The sequence below is a fragment of the Puma concolor genome, chromosome B4 (assembly GCF_028749965.1).
Source record: "Puma concolor isolate L17-30 chromosome B4, mPumCon1.1.hap2, whole genome shotgun sequence".
Taxonomy (NCBI): Eukaryota; Metazoa; Chordata; class Mammalia; order Carnivora; family Felidae; genus Puma; species Puma concolor.
Window position 1 is genome coordinate 14085532 of NC_141673.1, and position 22871 is coordinate 14108402.

Genomic DNA, 22871 nt, shown 5'->3' on the forward strand with positions numbered 1-22871 from the left:
TTAAATTTTTTTAGATTAGAAAATGCTAAATGTGTGGAGATCAGGTGAAAAGAGGTAATATTTAAAAGTAAACTTAAAAAAAGTCTAATGTGTGTGTGTATATGTATGTGTTTTGTTTTCGGTGCTGGGAACACAGTCTGTATATTGCAGAAGAATCTGTATTTTGCCAAGTACCTACTTAATAGGAATTTGCTGTGGACTGAATGTGCCCCCTCCCCAAATTCATAAGGTTAAGCCTTAATCCCTGATGTGATGGTATTTGGATATGGGGCTTTTGAGAGAGAATTAGGTTTACATAAAGCCAAGAGAGAGGGGCCCTCATGATAGGGTTAGTGTTCTAATAAGAAGAGACACGAGGAGCGCCTGGATGGCTCACTTGCTTAAATGTCCAACTCCCGATTTCGGCTCAGGTCATGATCTTACGGTCGTGAGATCAAGCCGCACGTTGGGTTTGGCACTGGTGGGCTCGGCACTGGACGTGGAGACTGCTTAATATGCTTAAGGTTCTCTCTCTCACTCTCCACCCATGCTCTCTCAAAAAAAAAAAAAAAAAGATACCAGAGAGGCTCACACTCTCTCCCTCCCTCCCTCCCTCCTCCTCCCCCTTCCATGAGGGGACACAATGAAAAAGTAGTCTTCTCCAAGCCAGGAGGAGAGCCCTCACCAGGAAGCCATCCTGCCAGAAACCCTGCCTGGATCTTGGATTTCCAGCCTCCAGAACTGTGAGAAAAGAAATGCCCGTTGCTGAAGCCACCCAGTCCGCACTGTTCTCTTACACCAGCCTGAGCCACGAAATACAAAACCCAATTTCAGCCTTTTCCAATCCAGGCAGACAGTCTCTGACTGGTTCAGCCAGGCCTTGGAAGCCATGAATCACAAAGCAGCGGCCAACTCAAGCAGAGCCCTTTCCTTCCTGTGGGGAGCTCTGCCTGGTTCTGGCATTGCCACACCTGGACGAAGCGTGTTGACCAGGCCTAATCGGTGGACGCAAGGGGTGGTCATTTCCTGAAAATGTTTCTGCCCTTCTCTGCTGGTCCACAGAAGGTCAGCTCTTCCTGACCCAGACACCTGGGTGGTTCAGTCTGCAGAAGAAGGGAGGATATGATCCTAAATCTTCCTGCCATAAAGAAAATAATCTGGCATTCATTCAGTGCACTGTTTCCTTGAAGACATGTTTACGTGGGAGGCATCTGATTTCCTTGAGGCCTCTCCAGTGCACAGTACCCATCTCTTAGAGTCGACTCATGCTTTCATGTGCACTGGCTCACGTAATCAGAGGCGTCGGTGGAGGAGGTGCAGAGGGGCTGATGGGCTCCAGAAGTTAGCAGAGCCAGTAAACAGCCCAGTGCTTGCGCCTACTTCCCAGTCTTTTCTCTGGCCTTCAGTGCTTGAGATTGAGAGAGCATTTACCCCAGGGAGGATTACCCAGCCCATTCCCCAATACACAGGGCTAGGCAGCTGTAGTCTTACAACCTTGTGCCATCCACGCATTGAGGGCCAGGCATTATGTTAGTATCACCTGCTAACACTCACAGAGCATTTACTCTGCTGAGTTATGTGCTAAGTGCACTTTATGCTTTATCTCATTTAACTCTCAGTATATCTTTTGTCCGGTTTGCACAGGTATTCAAAACTTTCCTTTAGAAGAGTGCTTCACAGTCATGGCTGTGCACTGGCATCCCCTAGGGAGATCTTAAAAACCCTACTGTCCAGGGCTCACCTCAAACCGGTTAGAACCTCCAACTCTAGTTTCTCTAAAATCAAACATGTGTTCCCTTGTTTTCTTTCTTTCTTTCTTTCTTTCTTTCTTTCTTTCTTTCTTTCTTTCTCTTTCCTTCCTTCCTTCCTTCCTTCCTTCCTTCCTTCCTTCCTTCCTTCCTTCTTTCTTTTCTTTCTTTCTTTCTTTCTTTCTTTCTTTCTTTCTTTCTTTCTTTCTTTCTTTCTTTCTATTTATTTATTTTTGAGAGAGAGGGAGAAAAAGAATCCCAAGCAGGCTCTGTGCTGTCAACACAGAGCCCAACGCAGGGCTTGGTCCCCTGAATTGTGAGATCATTACCTGAGCCGAAATCAAGAGTCAGAAGCCACCCAGGCACCCCTGAGGTGTTTCCTTTCTACTCGATAGGCCTGCCCCCTAATCTTTCCCAAAACTACATTATAAAGTAGTTATAGGTACCCCTGTGTGCCTTCCACAGCTTTCTTTGGACCTTCTCTATCTTCACCTTGTTTCTATAACCGTCACCAGACTCTGGGACTCCATAGCTGTTTGATTTTGTGTACATTCATTCAGCAAAGACATTTTGAGTATTAGCTTTGCGTAATATCAGACCGTGTGTTAGCCTCTGGGCATACTTGAGTGAAACCAGAATCCTGGCCTCAGACTGCTGTCAGGAAGACCCAGGATAGAGGCACTGCAGATTCGTCCATGTTGTCACAAATGGCAGGATTTCCTTCTTTTGTATAGCTGAATTATATTCCTGGTTGGTGTGTGTGTGTGTGTGTGTGTGTGTGTGTGTGTGTGTGTGTAACACCACATTTTCTTTACCCATTTACCATCAAAGGGCATTTTGTTTATTTCCCTATCTTGACTATTTACTGCTACCAGTGAACATGGGTGTGCAGACATCTCTTCAAGATCCTAATTTCAATTCCTTTGGAGAGTTGCCTTTGTTAACTATGCGAGGTGATGGATGTGCTAATTATCTTGATCTTCGTAATCATTCTACAATGCACAGGTATATCAAATCATCACATCATATGCCTTAAATATATACAATTCTATGTGTTGGTTATTCTTCAATAAAGTTAAATGTTACAGACCCAGAAACAATTATAAAAGGTTGTAATGCATCAGTGCCCAGATGAAGAAAGTCTTGGGCTACGGGGAAGGGGGGGTGCAAGGACGCACCTCCAGTGGTTTATTTGCACCCCCATTGTTGCCCAGATTATGACCCATTATCCTATACTTTCCCTGGAACTGACAGAACCCGGCAAAAATGCCAGTGACATCAGAGAGACTAGCCTTGCCGTCTTCCCTTTCATTGAAAGCTGTTCCTGTCGTCCACCTTTATGTTTAAGCATCCCCACCCCCCACCCCCACATCCCCACCCCAGCCCTGTGTCCTCCTGAGCCCTCAGTTGCCAGATGTCCTTTTAGACCATATTTGACATTTCCCCACAGCAGGTCAGATGTGTTTGAATCAGAATAGCATGGAATATCCTGAATTGGTTAGCAGGGCCCTCAGGGACTCCTCGAAGTGAAGGCAATCTTAGCTCAGACAATTATCCAAAAGAAATCACCCGTCTCTTAGCTGACAGTGCTATTGCACAGAGGCAAGCTTTGCTTATTGGGCCCACATGTATCCAGCATGGACCGTGTGCCCGGCACAGTGCAGACAAGCTCATCTTTAGTTATGCTCAACGGAGACAACAAAAGAAGTAGAAAACATAGCCCTTGCTTTCAGCAAACCCAAGATCGAATTGGAGTGCCCAGGCAGATATACTGAGGGAACATTTATTTTCTTCGTCTCAGTCTAAATAGACTAATGTTCAACTGTTCCTAATGTTCAACCTCTTCCTAACGTTCAACTGTTTACAGCAGGGATTGATGCGTGCCTGATCTAGCCACCACTTGTTTTGGTGTGTCTCAAGCTAGGAATGGTTTTTACATTTTTAAATGATGAAAAAAGACAAGTACATTTTGTGGCACATAAAAATTAGATGAAATTCAAATTTCAGTGTCCATTAAAGTGTAGCTTTGGATGACTATACACCCTTAAAAGCCAAATGAACGCTGATCCCCACCCTCCCAACACAGGGCTCCTGCTCTTGTGTCCTCTTTGATTATCTTGATTACTAAGAATCACCCCAGATAATTGCTCCCAGGTACAGCTTGCACCACACTTCCCCTCCCCCCTCTTAACAGAAGCAGAAATTCATTTCCGGGGAGAAATTTCACCCTGCGTTAAATAGATCCTTGGAAGGATAATGCCGTTTGGCTCCACCGATCCCCACTCCTTCCTTCTTTCTGTTTTATTGAACGCTGGAAACGTTATCAAGGGAAGGACGTTTATCATTCTTGCCTGAAAGCTCGGACCAGGGTAATTTTGCGCCTGCTTTTTCAATGATTGACACCACAACAAAGCTGGATTAAGTTCTCCCTTCTTTCTGCCCAGCATTCAACGTGCACCCCACTAATCCAATTTATATGAAATCCTCTCTCGTGAACAGGACAGCCTGTGGGTTTGCCCAGATCAGGCTGGCAAAGAGCAGTAGGCTCATTCATTAGCACAGGCTCACACCCCGAAGGGTTACCATGGCCTTCTGCCTGCTGGAGTCGCTTTCCAGTAGATATGGGCCTTTGTGTGCCCACGGGAATAATGCTAATAGTCCTGGCTAACATTTATTGAGCACTTGTTTTGAATGTGGTATTTCAAATGGATTATTATCTTGTTTAACTTTCACAGCATCCCAGGAGGCAGGCACTCCTTGCTGTTCCTGCAGTAGATCAGCTCGCCCAGGGCCTTTGCACCTGTAGCTTCTTCAGCCTGATTTCGTCCCCCAACGTCAGCATCCCATGCTCCCTGGCCTCATGCAGGTCTTTGCTTAAATATCACCTTCTGAAGAGAAGCCTTTGCTGACCATCCATTCAAGATTTCAACAGGTTCCCTGCCCGACTGCTCCTTATCTCCCATCCTGCTTTATTGTTATCATCAGAGAACACACTTTTATCCTCAACCTGCTTACTTGTTTATTGTGTTTCCTCTTCTATCAGCATATAGGCTCCATGAGGACAATGGCTTGTTTTCAGAATGGGTTCTGGTACACAGACTCTCAGCAGATATCAGTTGAGTGAAAAAACAAATATAATTATCGCCATAACCATTTTACAGACCAAGAAAGAGAAGGTTTACAGAAATTAGCCAGTGTGCCCCAGGTTGTTTGGAAAACAAGGAATGAACCGATCCAGAATTAACCTGTGTCTCAGACCCTCAAGTCTTTACGGTGCTACCCTACAGCATCTGGCCAAACCCAAAGCCTTCTCTAGAAGTGTGGATGTGCTAGGAAATATGGAGACAGAACTGCCTACTCCTCCTGTAAAAACGTTCGCTTAAATTCAGCTTTAGTGTAACAGGGATTCACTTTAACCAAGGGACCACATGTGGTCCCTCCTGTGGCTTTAGGCACTGTGCTGGTTGAAATGCAACTGTCCAGAATTCAGTGCAACACCACGGGTAGGTCACTATATTTGTCTTGAGCAGATCTGCCGTGTATCATGGACTGTTTGAACCTGGGGTGCAGTTGGTGAGACACATGCTACCTCTGGGAGCTCACAGTTTGTGGCACAAAGCATGCACGATGGCTGTGGATGTTAAAGTCACATCTGTGTAGACAGGGTTGTGTGGGACTTTTTCACAGCCAGTTTGCTTACTAAGCTTGTCCGGCTTCATCTCATCGACATTGAGCCTGGGAAATGCATGGCTTTGCTAACTAGATGAAACTAGGTTTGAATCTGGGCTCTTCCGTATTAGCTTCTCCATTACTTCCAACTTTCCTGGGATGTTATAAGGAGTAGTGGTCATGGACATGCGTAGCACAGTGCCTGGGGCCTAGAGGGGGCCTATTAGTGGGCTCTGCCATCCTTGTTAGTTATCAGTGCCATTATTTATTATCATTTGGCTTCTGAGCAATAAATTCAGTGCCTACACGTCAGTAGGAAGAACTTGGTTTGAGTTTTAAAGTCTACCCTGGGTAATAACAATAGCTCATTATTTAATGAAGGCTACCCTGTGTGTTAGTTGCTGTGCTGTTTTATTTTGTCCTATTTAATCCTCCTAACAATCCTAGGAGTTATGAATACCCATTTTACAGAAGAGTACACTGACCCATAGAGCAGTAATTAAGTCACTCTACTTGCCCCGGGTCACGTAGCTAATAAGCATAAAGCAAGCATGTGGATTGTTGCTGGAACCCTTACTCTTCACACCTACGCTGGAGTCCTCAGATAGTCCAGGCTGGGGGCTTATGAGGTGCCAGTCAGGGAAGCAACAGAACATACCAAAGCTGGAATCAAGAGACTGGCACTCAAGCCCTAATTTAGCCACTTATATGAGCGTCCTGAGCTTCCTCACTTTACTGAGTTCAGTCTTCGGAGTCTCGCTTTCCTCATCCATAAAATGAAGAGATTGCCCTAGATGTTGTCCAAGGGTCCTACCCACTCCATGGGTCTCTAATTCTGCAAGATGGCTCTTTCATTCCACCTGCCACAGGTCTCCCAGAGCCAGCATGCTGTGCCCTTAGAGTTAGAAAGACCTTGGTTGAAATCACAACTTTACCACCCACTAGCTGTGTGACTTTTCTCAGCCTCAGTTTCCTTATTTTCCAGCTGAATATAACCAAATTTCTTGAAACAGTCCAGGGGATGAAATAATTATAATATACATGTAATAGGATGTCATCAGACATAAGGTGTTGTAATGAAGGGACTATGTATGAGGTGAATGGGCAGCACTGAAGGTATCAGCAAGGATGCTGAGGCACCAGAGATGAGCAGAAGCCACAAGCTGTTGCCACCTCTGGGCCAGGAAATGTGTGTTAGTTTCTCAGGATCTGCCATAACAAAGTATAACCTATCGGCTGGCTTAGCAGGAATACGTTCTCTTATAATTCTGGAAACTAGCAGTCCATGATCAAGTGTCCATAGGGTTGATTCATTTTGAAGCCTCTCTCCTTCGCCTGTAGTGACCACTTCTCCCTGAGCTTTGCTTGACCCTCTGTGCCTATCTGTCCAGATTTCCTCTTCTTAGAAGGACACCAGCCATACTGGATCGGGGGCCATCTTGATGATGTTATTTGTACTTGGCACCTCTTTAAAGATCTCATCTCCAAATCCAATCACATGTTAAGGTACTGGGGGTTAGGACTTCAACTTGGGAATTTGGGGGGGGGGGGGACACAGTTCAGCCCCTAACAAGATACAAAGAGAAGAAACCAGCATGGCTACCCTACATGGCTACCCAGTAGAAGCGGAAGCAGGAGAGGACACTGGCACTGTAGGACACATTGCCCAAACTGGATAGTGCATGAGAAGAGAACACCCTCTCTTTCCTCCCACCCTCCAGTCTGTGGCCAATGCCTCCAACTAGGAATCATCCAGCAGGGGTCGCAGGTAATTCTGTCTGTGGGGAAGCATCTCTTAGGGTGCAGAGAAGACCAGAGAGTGGGGCTGAAGCGGACAGATGGAGAATATGCCACTTGGCAAGGCATGTGCTGCATGAGAGACACTCCAGAAGTGCTATTTCTTTCCACTTCATAAATGGAGGGAGAAAAGTGAAGAAGGCAGCTGTGCACCCCTACCTACCTCACTGGCTGTCCTGCAGTACATGCTTTTTCTCTGAGCATGTGAACGAGTGAGTAGTGAAGAGGCACACAATGCATCCTTCCATGTGGACTCACTTTGGTTAAGTCTGAAACTGCAAAAAGCTTCTTGCCCTTTCTGCGGGCCATTAGCTCCGCATTCAGCCAGGCTCTATCACACGTTCGGCTGGTCAGAATCGCCCGGCCATCCACACCGCCTCGCCCTTCTTGGTAAGCAAATGAGACATCATCTTGTGCAGTGGAGCATCCAGCCAGACTGGTAGGGAGAAGCAGGCTCATTATTTGTAAAAAATTAAAATCTCCATGCCAACGAGCTGGTCAGCAGGTCTGACTTCTTTTCAGAGAATAATTATTTTTCCGTACCTGCTGAAATGTCACAGGGTTCCCGGCCCCCCAGACAGGTTCTGCTGTGCTGTCCTTGGCTCTTGCATCTACCTCTGGCTTTTCTAAGCGTTGTAATAGGCTCCATTTTGTTCAATGATAATTTTTTTAATGTTAGTTTATTTTTGAGAGAGAGTGTGAGCAGGGAGGGGCAGAGGGAGAGAGGGAGACAGAGAATCCGAAGCAGGCTCCAGGCTCTGAGCTGTCAACACAGAGTCCAACATGGGGCTCAAACTCACAAACCGTGAGATCATGACCTGAGCCAGTCGGATGCTTAAATGACTGAGCCCCCCAGGCGACCCTTACTGATAATTTTTAGATCTACCGCTTGGACTCTCTATATTCGTTCCCATATACAGCTCCAGAAAATACTTTCCTCTTGCTGGAAGAGACAGGTCAGAGACTCTTTAATAACCACCTTAATGACAGTGGGCTGGGCATGGTCAGAATATCTCTTCAGTATCTATTATCTCCTGCTATCTGATGGTCTGCCAATGAAAGCCTGTCCTTGTCTCAGAGCAGGTCCTATACGAGACTCCATCTCCTGATGTGTTTTCTGGGTAGCAGGAGAGCCAGAACTACAGACCAGCAGGCATGGCTTCTGCCTTGGATTTTTTCTTATCACTCACTGTCTAAAATGGGCAAACTCTGGGGCTCCTGGGTGGTTCAGTTGGTTAAGCATCCCAACTTTGGCTCAAGTCATGATCTCGCGGTCTGTGATTTTGAGCCCCGCATCGGGCTCTGTGCTGACAGCTCAGAACCTGGAACCCACTTCTGATTCTATGTCTCCCTCTCTCTGCCCCTTCCCTGCTCACACACTCTCTCTGTTTCTCTCTCTCTCTCAAAAGTAAATAAACATTAAAGAAAACTTTTTTAAATAAAATGGGCAAACTCACTTACCTTCTAAGACTTAATGATTATCTGAAAACTTACCCGAATCAGAAAAATGGCAGGAATAAGTTTGGCCTAAGACAGCAGTTTAGGGTGCTTGAGAATCAAGTGAATTTGGGGTCTTGGTGCTATGTCAGTTTCCTCGGCTGTTGTAAGTGCCAAGGACTTGGTGTCATCATCAGTTTATTCTTTCATGGCTCTGGATGCTAGGAGTCCAAATCAAGGTGTCTTCAGGGCCATGCTTCCTTCTGGGTTTCTCAAGGAGGATCCTTCCCTGTCTGTTCCAGCTCTGGCAGCACCAGGTGTTCCTTGGCTGTGGCTGTACCACTCCAGTATGTGCCCCTGTCTTCACTCTACATCTGTTTCCGTGTCTTCTCTTCTTATAAGGACACCAGTCATTGGGTTAGGGCCCATCCTTATTGAGTGTGGCTCATCTTAACTTAACTATACCTGCAAAGACCTTGTTTCCCACCAAGGTCCTATTCACAGGTAAGGGGGTATGATGTGGACACACCTTTCTGGGGGGGACTCAGTTCATCCCATAATAGTGATTTTCCTCCACTTATTATTTGCAAAACACTGTCTGATTAAGAAGACCTACCTATAGGGCCACGTGGTGGCTCAGTTGGTTAAGCTTCTGACTTCAGTGTAGGTCATGATCTTCCAGTTCATGAATTCAAGCTCCGTGTTGGGCTCCACGCTGATGGTACAAAGCCTGCTTGGGATTCTCTCTCTCTCCCTCTCTCTGCCCCTTCCATGCTCTTTCTCTCAAAATAAATAAACAAACTTTTAAATAAGAAAAAAGACCTACCTATAGAATCTCCTTGGGTCTGTGCAGTTGACCAGGAATTATCTCCCTTATTTTGGTCCAGGAGTCTAGAAGGACCACACCGAGAGGAGTTTCAAGAGCTTGGTTGGAGAGAAATGGGGACCAGGAGACAAAGAGAAAGCCCAGGAGAAGGGTGGGCTCCTGGGGAAGTTGTGTTTGCTTTGTGCTGGTTATTTTACTTTGAGCCACCCACCAAGCCTTTTTGAACCTCAGTTTCCTCATAAAGATGAAGATAGGGGTGGGAGCATGGATTTGATAACTTTTTGAGGTTTCTTCTAGCTTAATATTCTTTGGTTCCACAAAACTAGCAATGTGGGCAGGGAACACCACCCACCCAGGAAAATCCAGGCAGCTCTGAGCAGTGGGTGTCTGTAAGTGCAGAACTGGACATAAATCAGCATCAGTCAGCTCCAAGACCCACAATCCTTTGCTTTAAAAGTGGACAAGGGCACCTTCGTGGCTCAGTCAGTTGAGCATCCTAGTTTGGCTCAGGTCATGATCTCACAGTTCGTGAGTTCAAGCCCTGTGTCGGGCTCCGTACTGACAGCTCAGAGCCTGGAGTCTGCTTCGGATTCTGTGTCTCTCTCCCTCTCCCTCTCCCTCTCCTTCTCTCTCTCTCTCTCTCTCTCTCTCTCTCTCTCTCTCTCTCTGCCCCTCCCCCACTCATGCTCTGTGTCTGTCTCTCAAAAATAAATAAACATTAAAAAAAAAAAGAAAAAAAACCTCTCGTGCACTGCTAGTGGCTGTGTAAAGAGGAAGAAGCAATTGCAGTGTCTGCCTAGACTGCACGTGTGCACATCCCGGGACCCAGAAAGTCGTACATATGATGCCAAGAGACCCAATCAGGGATGATTGTAACTTTCACGACTGGCAAAACCCAAATGTTCATCATCAATGTAATACGTAACTAGGGCGAGTTCTATCCACATGATAGGTTATTATACAGCATTAGGTGAACAAAATGCCACGTGTAATAATGCAACTGGATCTCACAGGCATAGTTTTGAGTGAAAAGGCCAGTCATAAAAAGGCCACATACTATATGATTCAATTTACATAAAATTCAGAAACTGATAAAACGAAGGTATGATGTCAGAATTTGGGATAATGGCAACATGGCGGGTGTGTGTGCGTGTGACTGTAAAAGGCATTCTAGTCTGTCAGTGATGTTCTGTTTCCTTGTCTGGGGTCTAGTTCCAGCAAGGAGTTCAGGGGTCTGAAAACTCGTGAAGCTGTGCACTTAGGGTCCCTGTGGTTTTCTGAATGTATATGATACTACAATTAAAAGTTTCCTGTAAGTCGCAAAAACAAAAATGCTCTTCAAGTCTTGGTTGAAAGTGTTTGGCAATCAGGGCACCTGGGCGGTTAAGCGTCTGACTGTTGATTTTGGCTCAGGTCGTGGTCTCACAGTTCATGGGATCAAGCCCCACTTTGGGTTCCAGTATGACCGTGTGGAGCCTGATTGGGATTCTCTCTCTCCCTCTCTCTGGCCCCTCCAACCTCCCCCCACCAAATAAATAAACTTAAAATAAGTGTTTGCCAGCCACCAAACCCTTCATGTTCTTAGCCATATCACAACCATAGCCAAATACATTCTGTCCAGTGACAGATATATTTTTGAACCAAGCCTGCCCTTCTCCAGAACACCCCTCTCTGTTTGAACACCCGTAGATCCTTCCCACTCTGGCGTGAGGGAACCACTCTGTTTTCCATCTCTGTGTATCTGGTGCGTAGAAATTCCTCAATAAATATTAACTGAATGGATGATTGAGTGAGTGAATGACCACCAGCCTCTTGTAAGGTATGAACTGACCTTTGTTTCCTATCCATCCACACTTTCAGAAATCCCAGCAAATGTAGGCTTCAGGTGGGAGGATCTCCATTTTCTCTCTGTGCTCAAGAGCTTTCAGAAACGAAAAGATTTAACAAACAAAAAGTAGAAGCTTTTAATTTATGTGATCAAAAGTGAGTCCCAGGTAAAATCAGCAGGGGATTTTAAATTAAGTGGTTTTTAGTAAACTCACTTTCTCGTGGGTCACGCAGGAGAAGAGAAATGTAGAACTTCAAAGCAGGAGAGGAAAGTGGTGATTTTGAGGGTCATCTTCGTGAACGTTTCTGGGATGAGAGCCCACATGTTCCCCTGAGCCCCTGGTACAGAAGATGTGCAGTACCCACTTAAGGCTTTGTTTCTCTGGTTCAAACCAGCAAAACCACGGGAAATGCTGAGGGACGAGGGGAACAGATTTGTATCTTCATGTGTTGGTCCCTGCAGTGCAGATAGAGAGCCAAGAAAAGGCAGACAGAAGCCAGTGAGGGCTCAGAGTGAAGGAAAAGCAACATCCTACCAGATTCCTGGAGAAAAGGGGAGAAGAGGTCCTGGTAAATAAATCTGGGAAATGCTGGATGCAGTAGCCCCCTTTGAGATTCACTGTGCACACAGATACAGCCTACTGTGTTTAACTGACCATCTCCTAAACTTAATTTACTGATTTGACCCTGTTTCCCACACACCTGTTGGCATCCTGCAGGACACCACGCAATACATTGTGACTTAGCACGAGTGTAAGAACAGGGGTCTCATCTGAAGCCTGCTCTGATCTTGTCTGAAGGAGTCATGTGGCCACCTCGGACCTCAGTTTCCCCTGAACTAAGAAAGTACATGGTCTGAATTAACCAACCCAATTCTGGCAGTATTCTTGAGCTTGACTAAAGAGTGGAAGCAGGTTGCATAGAAAGAAAGGAAGAAAATAGTGGCAGACTCTTTCAAACAGAATGCTTGCACAATCTAAAGAATGTAGGCAGGAGGTGGTGGGACACGAGCTGAGGTCCGAGTTGAGTGGGCCCAGACACAGAAAGAAGAGGGTCTCTGTGCCACCCAGGAGAGAGAGATGACATGATAGCTCTGAAACACTGTCCTGACTGCGTCTCTCTCCAACTGGTCACCTGTGCTCCCTTGTAGCTGATCAGGCCCCACTCTATGGGGAAACCCTCCCTTTCCTGGCCTCCTGTAATGCCTGATCTCCCCGTATGTTTTCGTACAAGTAAACTGCTTATGGCCTGTGGTCTTCACACAGTCCTTCAAGCATTTGCTTATGTTTTTTAAAGAGCTACCTGACTTGTTTTGGCTTTGGGCCACTGATTCAGCTAAGTCTTGTCGTATCCAGTCATAAGCATGTGCACAGACACATGCACACACACACACACACACACACACACACACACACACACACACTGGGAGGCAACATGGCATGGTTGAAAGGCTACAGGTCAAAGGGTGAGACTAATTTTGCCCCTCACTAGCTAGGTGAGTGTAAGATGGGGATGATTCTATCCACCTTGCAGGATTGTCCTAAGACTTGGAGGCCCTGTAAGTAAAGCCCATCTCTAGTATGCAGCAGTTGCTTGAGAAATGGCGGGTGTTATCAACCCTGGTACTGTATTTAGTCTCTTCTCCTTGCAGTTCCATTGGTAAGAACCAGTATCTGGCTCTTTTAAAAAAGCATGATTTTCTCCCTCCTCTCTTCATAGACCTCCCCCTTGCTTTCCCTGCCATCTTGGCTAGCAAGCTATTGCTACATATTCAGTTTGGAAAACAGAAACATTGCCCTCTGATCCACAGATGAAACACCCTACCACTGGACCAGATGTTCACAGGAGAAGCCTTTGATTTTTAATTTATTTATTCATTGATTTATTTAGTGTTGGTCTCTTAGGCTCCCAGCACAACAGCTGAAGGTAAAGCCGTGCCAGCCCCATGCCTCCCAGCCAGCTCCGTTGGGAGTCCCTGTCAAATGGAAGGCGTGCTGCCTCTGTGCAGAGTGCTGGCCTCCAGGGCCGGGGGCTCTCTCTGTGCTCCCAGATCCGGGCAGCAAGTATGGAAATGGGAGGAATTGTGCAGTAGCAAATACCAGCCAAAGGCCAAAGTCAAGGTCTTTGGTACCACCATCCCCCTGACAGCAGGAAAGCGCTGTCAAAGTCTGACTCAGGGCAAGCCCCGCAAAGCCAAATCTGTGTCGTTTCGGCTCGAAAGGGTCCAATTTCAGAAGGAGCCGTCTTCATCATTTTAACCAATATTCACTCAAAAAGCTTGTTCCCACATTGAATGCATGCATATAATTTGTATTCATTCTAGTGGGAATTATGCAAGTTGAGTGAGTGATAATTAGGCACCTTAATGAGGAAATGTATAGTTTCTGTAACTGTTATTTATAAGCTTTTATGTACCACTTCATATTTTCAAAGCCCTTTACAATCATTAATTAGGATATCTCCCCAGCACCATAGGAGTGAGGTCAATAAACAGCTAGAGCTCTGTTTCTGTTGGAAATGTTGTTTTTCAGCTCTTGTACAATCTGTGTGCAAACTCCTAACCTTTGAAGAAACAGGCAGATTCTCTTATGAGTGTGTACCGTGTGATTGAATTTAACAGTCTATACAGACTCCCTAGCTGCTTAGAAACATCATTTATGGACATAATTTTACTTATGGTAGATTTTCTTTCCTTTATTATTATTTTTTTCTTCCTTGTAGGTCACATCCCTTAGCTGCCACTTAATAACCCCAGGGGACCTCCTAATCATGCTGGTTGTGACACCATAAGATGATTTGACAGAAATCTGAGGAAGAATATAGGCTTGAAGATATTTCAAATATTTTGAGTGTCTGGGGCATTCCACACACGAGGGGATTTTAAAGAGTTTTAGAAAGACAAGTTAATTTAGGCTAGTAAGTGAATTACTAGGCATGCATATTTATTATCAATTAATATTTCTCAGTTCAGCCATATTAAGTACTGTGCCTGCTGTGCTAGATACTTTTTTTTTTATTTGAGGGAAAATCTTAAGCTGGCACCACATGCTCAGCACGGAGCCTGATGCAGGGCTCAGTCCCACGACACTAGGATCATGACTCAAGCTGAGATCAAGAGTCAGCTTCTCAACCGACTGAGCCACCCAGGCACCCCTAGATACTTCATAATGTTGTGGGATTTTTATTTTGAGGTAGGAAATAATAGATCGTGGCCTATACCAGATACTTTTAAAGATACACTTTTTTAAAAAGTCCTCCTAGTCATGTTGAGTTAATGTGGGATTGTCCCCATATATTATAGGTAAGGCACTGGGGCTCAGAATCCCAGTGGCTTTTTTCAAGAGAACTTGGTGGTAAGTGATGATGTCAGGACTCAAACCCAGGGCTTCTGTTTTCAAGTCCAGTTGGAAAAACTTGAGGTTTCCACTTAACATACAGTTTCCTCTTGTGTGACAGCTACAGAAACGCCTGTATTCCCAGAATCCACTCAACTGCATCAGCGTGAGGATGTGAGGATATTTATTGTACAAATAACCCGTGGTTAATTACAGATTTATGAGCAAAGACAAATGGTTTCACCCATGCTAGACAATTTTATGTGGCCGCTTTTTAACTTTCTTTTTTGGGGAGAAGAGGGGGAAATGGGTCATTACCTTTTAAGGTCTGCTGTTCAAATGTGTTGGAAAATAATCTGCTACCTGATAGGCAGTCACAGCCCTGAAGGGACAAGCGTGTCTGGCTTGACCTTCACACAGGTGATCCTTTGCATCCTTTGAGAGGCTGCAGGTTAGACAGGATTCAGCTTTCAGGTTGGACATCATTTTTTTCAGGAAGCTTTTCCCTAATGCTTCCTCCCACACTCAGATCACATTTCCCGGTCCCAGATCCCATGCTTCTTACCCCATCTTGTATCTGTCACAGTGTTTACATTGTCTTGATTGCCCATCTCCCTTCCCTATTAGATCTTGCTCCCTAAGAGCAAGGACTGCGTTTTACAAACCGCTAAGTCACCAGCTAACCCAGTGAATCGTAGGATGCTCAAAACATACCTCTAAATGAATTGTAGAAGAAATAACTTCTGAATGCAGGCTGCATGAATAAAGACCGGACAGGATCCCCACTGGTTTGTTTGACAAGTCAAGAGAAGCTCACATATGGCCGGGCTGTAGGTCCTGGGAGCCCTGATTCCCATGAGCTTTTGTTGGCCTGTGTTGGCCAAGTACGCACTTGGCATTAATGTTTAGCATGAGGCGGCTGTTTCAAAACATTGAGACAGGGGCTCCTGGCTGGCTCAGTCAGTAGAGCATGTGACTTTTGATCTGGGGTTAAGTTCAAGCCCCACAGTGGGTGTAGAGAGTACTTAAAATCTTTAAGGGGAGCCTGAGTGGTTCAATCAATTAAGCATCCAACTTTGGCTCAGGTCGTGATCTCACGGTTTGTGGGTTCTAGCCCTACATCAGGCTCTGTGCCAACAGCTCAGAGCCTGGAGCCTACTTTAGATTCTATGTCTCCCTCTCTCTCTCTGCCCCTCCCCTGCTCATGCTATGTCTCTGAAAAATAAATAAATGTTAAAAAAATTTTTTAAAAAGACTTTGCCGTATTTCTAAAAAACAAAAAACAAACAAAAAAAAAAACTTAAAAAAAAATCAAGACATACATACATACATCCCATAGACCTTGCTGGCACAGGGGATACACCAGCTTCATTAGTTCTAATGTTCTACGATAAAGACCCTTTTCTAGATGGGGCAGTGGGAGACATTTACCATGACATTGGAAAGTCACTTCGTAGCACCTCACTTCCCACGTCTATCCAGAAGCGATGATGAGTAGCCTGTCTCCTTTCTAAGGATATGGTGGAGTCAGAAGTGGATAAATGTGGAAACTCTTAAATGCAGAAGCTGACAGTGAAGTTCATAAGCTTTATAACATGTTCGTTCACAAGTTTTTGTTTGTTTTGGATTCTGATTGAATCAGGGATGGGCAGTAGTATATTTAGTAAACATTCTGGATTCTGATGAGAAAGCCAAACTGCATATTGGCTTGTCAAGTTTGCAAAGAGAGAGATAGTTAAGTGGCAAAGTGCGATTGATTGTGCCAGCTTTGCTGCATAGTCTGATGGAAGGAAAAAAGTAAATGTGTGGCTGTAATTCCTGTGGAATTATAATTCCTGGCTAAGGAATTACAGCTTGTTCTTTAGGCTTCCTGAGATACTAGAGGCCTTTGAGCCTGTGAAGTGACCTGATAAAGCAACATTTCAGGTTGGCTTTTCTGAAACAGACCCAGTTGTAGTCATTCCCTTGCTCAAAATCTTTCGCTAGCTCCCAGGTGCCCTCAGCAGGACTTTCCAACCAATGTGGCACACGTGGGTAATAGATGTGCCAAAATAGTGATCCCATCAGCCATCGGGGCCCCTGAATGGGGCCTGGAGCAGCCAGACCCCTGGGTCAGCCTTTCCAGCCCCAAGCAGGTTGTAAGGAGTAAGAAATGACATGAAAATGGTTGGAAAGCACCTCTTGCACAGATACAAGCCCTTCCTGATCCATCCCTGCTCACGTGTTCAAGGTCATGTCCTGACATTTGCGCCAAAACACTCTATTTCAGCCATCCAGCCATCACACACACCTGTTCCCACACGTCTTACTGCTCTGCCTTTGTCCGTATTTCTTCAGATGTCCCCCTCGTGTCTGCCTGGCCTGATCAATTCAGGCTGACCGCCCCCCCCCCCCCCCCCCCCCCGCCGCCGCCCTCCCCAGACTCTCTTAATGAACAGTGCACGTTCTCAGTGTTCACAGCCCTGGTCTTGAATCATGATGCTTAATGTGTCTTCCACAGATGGGCATGACCAAGACTAAATGCTCTCCATCCAGTAAATATGTGTTGAATTAATATTTTGAATAAAACCCAAGAAATTGGGAAAAGTAGGGAAGAAAAACATGTACAGGTCTGTTTCAGTTGTTTGCACAAAATAGGTGCTCAATAAATAACCACCGAATGAGTGAATAAAGGAAGAGATGCAAAAGCCATTTAAAAAAATTTTTTTTAATCTTTATTTATTTTTGAGGGAGTGAGAGAGAGACAGAGTGAGAGCAGGGGAGGAACAGAGAGAGAGGGAGACACAGAATCCGAAGCAGGCTCCAGGCTCCCAGCTGTCAGCACAGAGCCCAACGTGGGGCTCAAACCCACTAACCGTGAGATCATGATCTGAAGACACTTAACTGACTGAGCCACCCAGGCACCCCTGGTTTTTCTTTTGAGAGAGAGAGACAAAGAGAGACAGAGTGTGAGCAGGGGAGGGGCAGAGAGAGAGGGAGACAGAATCCGAAGTAGGCTCCAGGCTCCCAGCTGTCAGCACAGAGCCCGATGCGGGGCTTGAACCCATGAACCGTGAGATCATGACCTGAGCCGAAGTCAGACGCTCAACCGACTGAGCCACCCAGGCGCCCCGCAAAAGCCATTTTAAATGTAGCATCTGTGGGATGCTGCAATGGCCCAAACACGAGAGAGGAGAGAGAGTAGTTCGAGATGTTTCGGGGCACGTGGCACCATCAACACAGCGATGCTTGCACAGTTTTGGAGGCTGGACCCCAGCTCACCTCTCAGCCATGTGCCCCACAAATTGAGATTAGGATGCTGACTGCAGCATCGTTTGTAACAGGAGAAACAAAGGAAGCAGCCAGAATGTTGTTCAGTCAGGCAATGCATAAATAATTTGTGGTATATTTTTATAATGAGTGAAGTGATTGCCATGAATAGACTAGATATTGCAATCTTAACATGGTTAAGTCTTAAAGACGTAATGTTGGGTGAAAAGGTAAATGAGAATTGAGAAATGAAATACTCTAAAGGCATCATAGATTGTTAATTAATATATGCACAGAGAATAAAACTATAAAAATATGCATGGAAATGAAACCCAACCACCTCAGGATAGTGGTTACCCTTGGGAGAGAGAGAGAGAGAGAGAACCAGAGTGGGATGAAGGAGCTTTTGATTTATCTGTCATGTTTTATTATTCACAGCAAATGTGGCAATATATTAGCATTTATTAAATTGGGGTGGTGGGTATTTGTCATATTAGTTTCTAGACTTTTCTGGTGGTTTGAAATAGTTCATGCTTTTAAAAATCAACATGACAACACCCAGTGCTCATCGCAACAGGAGCACTGGGTGTTGTATGGAAACCAATTTGACAATGAATTTCAAGAAAAAAAAATCATCACATATAAAAAAAAAAAAAAGGCTAGGTAACTGGGAGAATAACCCCACATTTCTGCATTTAGTCTTCTGGTCTAGACATTTGCCTCTCTTCAACTAGTCTGGGAAACAGGGTGGAATCACATTGGCCACAGAGGACTTGCCAAGTCTTAATACCCATTACAAAGCATTAGTTCTCAGTTCAGTCCCCTGAGACTGATAGATCTCCCATTGACATCTCTAGAGGCTTCAAAATGTGCATTAATATCCTCCATCTTGTTTGTAGCCTCCACTCCCTTCCCATTTTTTCTGTATATTAGAGCACCTATCCACCCTAATTAGGATTAGTTTCTACAGTAAGATGAAATTGTTTTACCTGTTAGGGATCTATTTTCCTGAATCTATCACTATATTCTCTTGGCTTGTAACTCTGTAAATTTTTTCTTTTCTTTCTCCACAAGAAGCAAATAATATGCTTATGGTGAATTTTACTATTTCTGAAATTGCTTCTGTGAACAGTTTCAGCGCCTGCACTGACTGGCGAGGGTCAGCTGTGTGCCCAGTCTTCCCAATGGGGTGTTCAGTGAGATTACTTTGGTAGTTTGAAATCAGCCACGATAGGAGAATTTACACCATAGGAACCAGCAGATGCCACAAATCACATTTTCAGGGTTCCCCCCCCCCCCCGCCCCCCGGGAGCTTGTGGCTAAACATTTACCAGTGTACCACGAATGGATATAACAGCTTTCTGAGTTGCACAGGGCAAGTAGCATTTTTCTCATTTTACACATATAGAAACCAAATGTCACCAAAGGGAAAAAGTCTTGGCCTGAGTCCCTGGGCTCGGGTGCTGAGGCTTCGGCTTTTGTGGTGTAGGTGAGGGAACACTAGCCTTGGAGCCAGGCAGATCTGAGTTTGAAGCTGGTGTAGCTTCTCTGGTACTGTGAATTGTTCCAGAGTCTGACTTAGTTTCTCAGTTTCCCCACCTAAGAAATAAGGATGACAATATCTAACCTGCAGTGATCTTGGGAGCAAAAAGGGAAAAGATACGTGCAAAAACTGAGCAAACCATAAAAGATGTGCAAAGGATGTAATTTGACCCTTTGGCTTAACGAGTTCAGATCTGTGTATTACCCCATTATTACCGCTACCATATATATATATATTTTTTTTTTTTTCTTATTTCATCTTTACCTGACCAAACACCTTTGACTAAATGGTGAATTTACTTTTTTTCTCCAAATATGTGCCACTGGAATAGGTTTATAAAAAAAAAAAAAACTCCCAGAGTTGACATTTATATGTGATTTGGGGAATCAGATTCTCTCCAAACTCTTAGAAACGTATGTACTAGGTATCAACTCAGATCATTTGTCAACTGCCTGGAGTTTTCTCCGCTGAGCTTTCTGCTGAGCTCAGCATCCTGAGGAGGATTGATTTGAGAGCCCATGGGTGCTACAGTTCCATCCACCAAATTAACTGCAGTGGCCTGCAGGGAAATTCTCTTGGTTCCTCGTGTTCTGTGCTCTGTGCGTTCTCTATATGCTCTAACTGACCTGGAAGTAGACAGCTGCTTCTGAGTCATTCAGCAAAGCCAAAATGTGCTTTTCTTTTTAGGCTTTTACTAGTTAATTTTTACCTGAGTAATAAATTGAGTTGTTTTAACATTAAAAAAATAATAACAACAGCAGGGTATGCAATGGCAGTTTGTCTCTCTACACGACCCCCCATTGACCCAGGTCCCTCCCCGTAAAAACTAACAAAAGAAAGATGGAGTGCATCTTAGAGACCAAGCATCAGCACCACCTTCACTGTAGTTTACATCTGTGTTCGTTGTGGGGACCAGAGAAGACTTTGGCAATCAGAACACTGAAGCAAGCTCCCATGGCTTGTCAATAAATGCAAAGCAAATCAGCCAGTCTCACCTAGAAAAAAGTCACAGAGGAGCCGCTTTGTGCGTGTAAAGATAAACAGCATATAGTGTACAGACGCCTTCCATCAGCTACACCTTGGGAGGTTGTCCTGTCTCTGGGGCAAAAACACAGGGAAGAACCAAATGCTTCTTGGGAGTGTAGTACGTATCAGGTGCAATACGAGGCTCTTTTCAAGATTAGCGTGGCAGAATAGTACAAATGTACCGCTTTAACCTGCTTTAAGTGTGCAGTTCAGAAGCATTAAGCACATCGACGTCGTGCCACTGTCTCCACCTCCCCTCTCCAGAAAGTGCGAGGCTCTTCGGCCCATCTCACTTAGTGTCGGCCACAGCCTTCGATGCTATTGTCATGTTTTCCTGCAACGAAGATGTTCAGAGAGGCTGTTTGAAGTCTCATCCTGAGTCACTGGCAGAGCCTGGGATTGAACCCAGGTATGTTCGTCTCCAAGACGTGGACAGGTGTGTCTGGCTGGCTGTCTGACTGTCATTTTTTCCTTCTTCCACCCTATGCTGTTGCCTAGGGGTGATCCTGCTGCTTCTGGACAAACTACGGAAGATGAAATGGGAACAGATGTGGCGGCTGACCGCAGAGAGGGAGCTGATGGGCATGCTGTCCACGTCCTTAGCGGACCAGGTAAGTGGCGAGGTGAGAAGGTGCAGTTGTTCTTGGACGCCCTGTGCAGTTTCTCCAGGAAGCTTGAAAGTAGAGGGGTCTGAATGATGTCTCCACCTGTCGTGTGACCCATTCATCGCTTCCTTCAGCAGACCTTCACTGCATGCTGCATGAGCCAAGGATGACGTTCAGAGACAGGATTGCAGAGGTAAATGAAGGACGTCATCCTTGGCCTCAGAGAGCTTCTAGCTTATTAAAGGAGACTGATGAGGAGGCATTCGGAGGAACTTGCTGTCTTCATCTTGGTGTGGGGTGCATAGAACACCACAGCACATTTCCCAGACAAGGTTACATTCGCTTTTCCGGCACATAGGGTCTAACTTTAAAAGCAATGCCTTTCACTTAGATCCCCGTGCTATGACCCTATCCTCAAGGGAAATGCATTTAAATGGAAGAGACAAACTACCTGTCTTGAATAACCAGCTTCTAATCCAGGCAATCTGAAAAAGTCTGTGAACTCCACCAAACCATTGATGTGAATGCATAAAAATCCCATTCCTCATTTTTGCTAGCAAATGCAGGTGCCCGAGCCTTTGACCTTGGCTCTGCCAGGCTCACACATTTAGATTTTGAGTTCCCTGTGGTGTAGATGGCTGTGTTGAAACGGGGAGAAGACTTGTCTGGGTTCTCTGCATTTTACCCTTTACTGTTCATCCAAAAAGCAAGTGCAGTCCCATGTTTTTGCCCGATGTTCAACTGTCTGAGTCACTGAATTTTTGTAAAGTTTTCTAATACAGAGGAAACAAGAAACTCTGTAGGGTGACTTTGCTATTTTTTTTTTAGCATTGTTATTATTCAGTATTTCCCAAGCAGCCAGAAACTAATTTCCTTTTTCAAACATGAGATCTGGTATAATGAATGAGTTAAAAATTACCCAGGTAGCTGTTTTAAACCTGAGGGGAAAATTGTCCTCCATCATCATATTTTAAGTCAGGTCACAATGACTCCAGCATGTCCCCAAAAGCTAGCAGTTGCATATCTGTGTCCAATGAGGGTAGTTTATCCAGTCATCTCCTTCTGCGAAGGCACATAATTCACCCCCCGGCACCAGCTGTCAGCAGCTAGTTAATAAGTGTGGTTTGGTGTGAGGAGAGCTTGGAGAAAAGCCCAAAAGAAGGAAAACTCCCTAGAAAAGTCGGAGTTGGATTTGGAGGTGGGGAGAGCGTCCTCGGGCACCATGGCCTGCAGGAGTCCAAGGCGCATCCATCATCGAGTCCCCGCCAAAAGCCCCAGGAAGAACTGATGAAACAAGATCTATAATTTGTCTCAGCCCCTGAATGAGCAGAGCAGTTGTCATCATGCAGTTTCCTCTCCAGGAGGCCCAGGATGGATGACACAGGGCTCCTGGATGAGGTGGGAAGAGGGGTGGAAAAGTGACTTCATTTCATCTGTGCTGGCTCCGGTATGAAAGACCAGCCGTGTCTGCTCCCACGTCCCCTTGCCGGATGGCGCCTTCTGAGGCCAGCAGAGCCCGTGAGCTTCAAGCACGCGTGGGGCGCTCCCCCGTCCGTTCCAAGGGGAATGCCTCACAGCGCAAGCCAGCCTGTGCTCAGAGCAGGAGCCTAAAGAGAGGCCTTTGCACAGGAGGTGCTGTGCCTGTGAGCTGGCCTCCTAAGTGAAACGCTCCTGACCATTCTATCTCTGGCTTTTATCTCCCAGGATATTTTCAACGCTGTCATCAAACAGAACCCCTTCCTCGTGTATCAGCTCCCCTGCTTCTGGAATGTGCAGCTGTCGGACCACACCCGCTCTGAGCAGTGCTACAGGGACGTGTCTGATCTAAAG

The 22871-nt window shown here is 45.4% G+C and overlaps 1 protein-coding gene across 1 annotated transcript in view; it reads left to right on the forward strand.

The window, feature by feature from the left end:
- Positions 1–22871, forward strand: part of LARGE1 (LARGE xylosyl- and glucuronyltransferase 1) — a 548933-nt gene that overhangs the window by 444894 nt on the left and 81168 nt on the right. The window contains exons 8-9 of the mRNA XM_086712419.1: positions 20935–21047; positions 22746–22871. Coding sequence (XP_086568545.1) covers positions 20935–21047; positions 22746–22871 — 239 coding nt within the window. The remainder of the gene's footprint in view (positions 1–20934; positions 21048–22745) is intronic.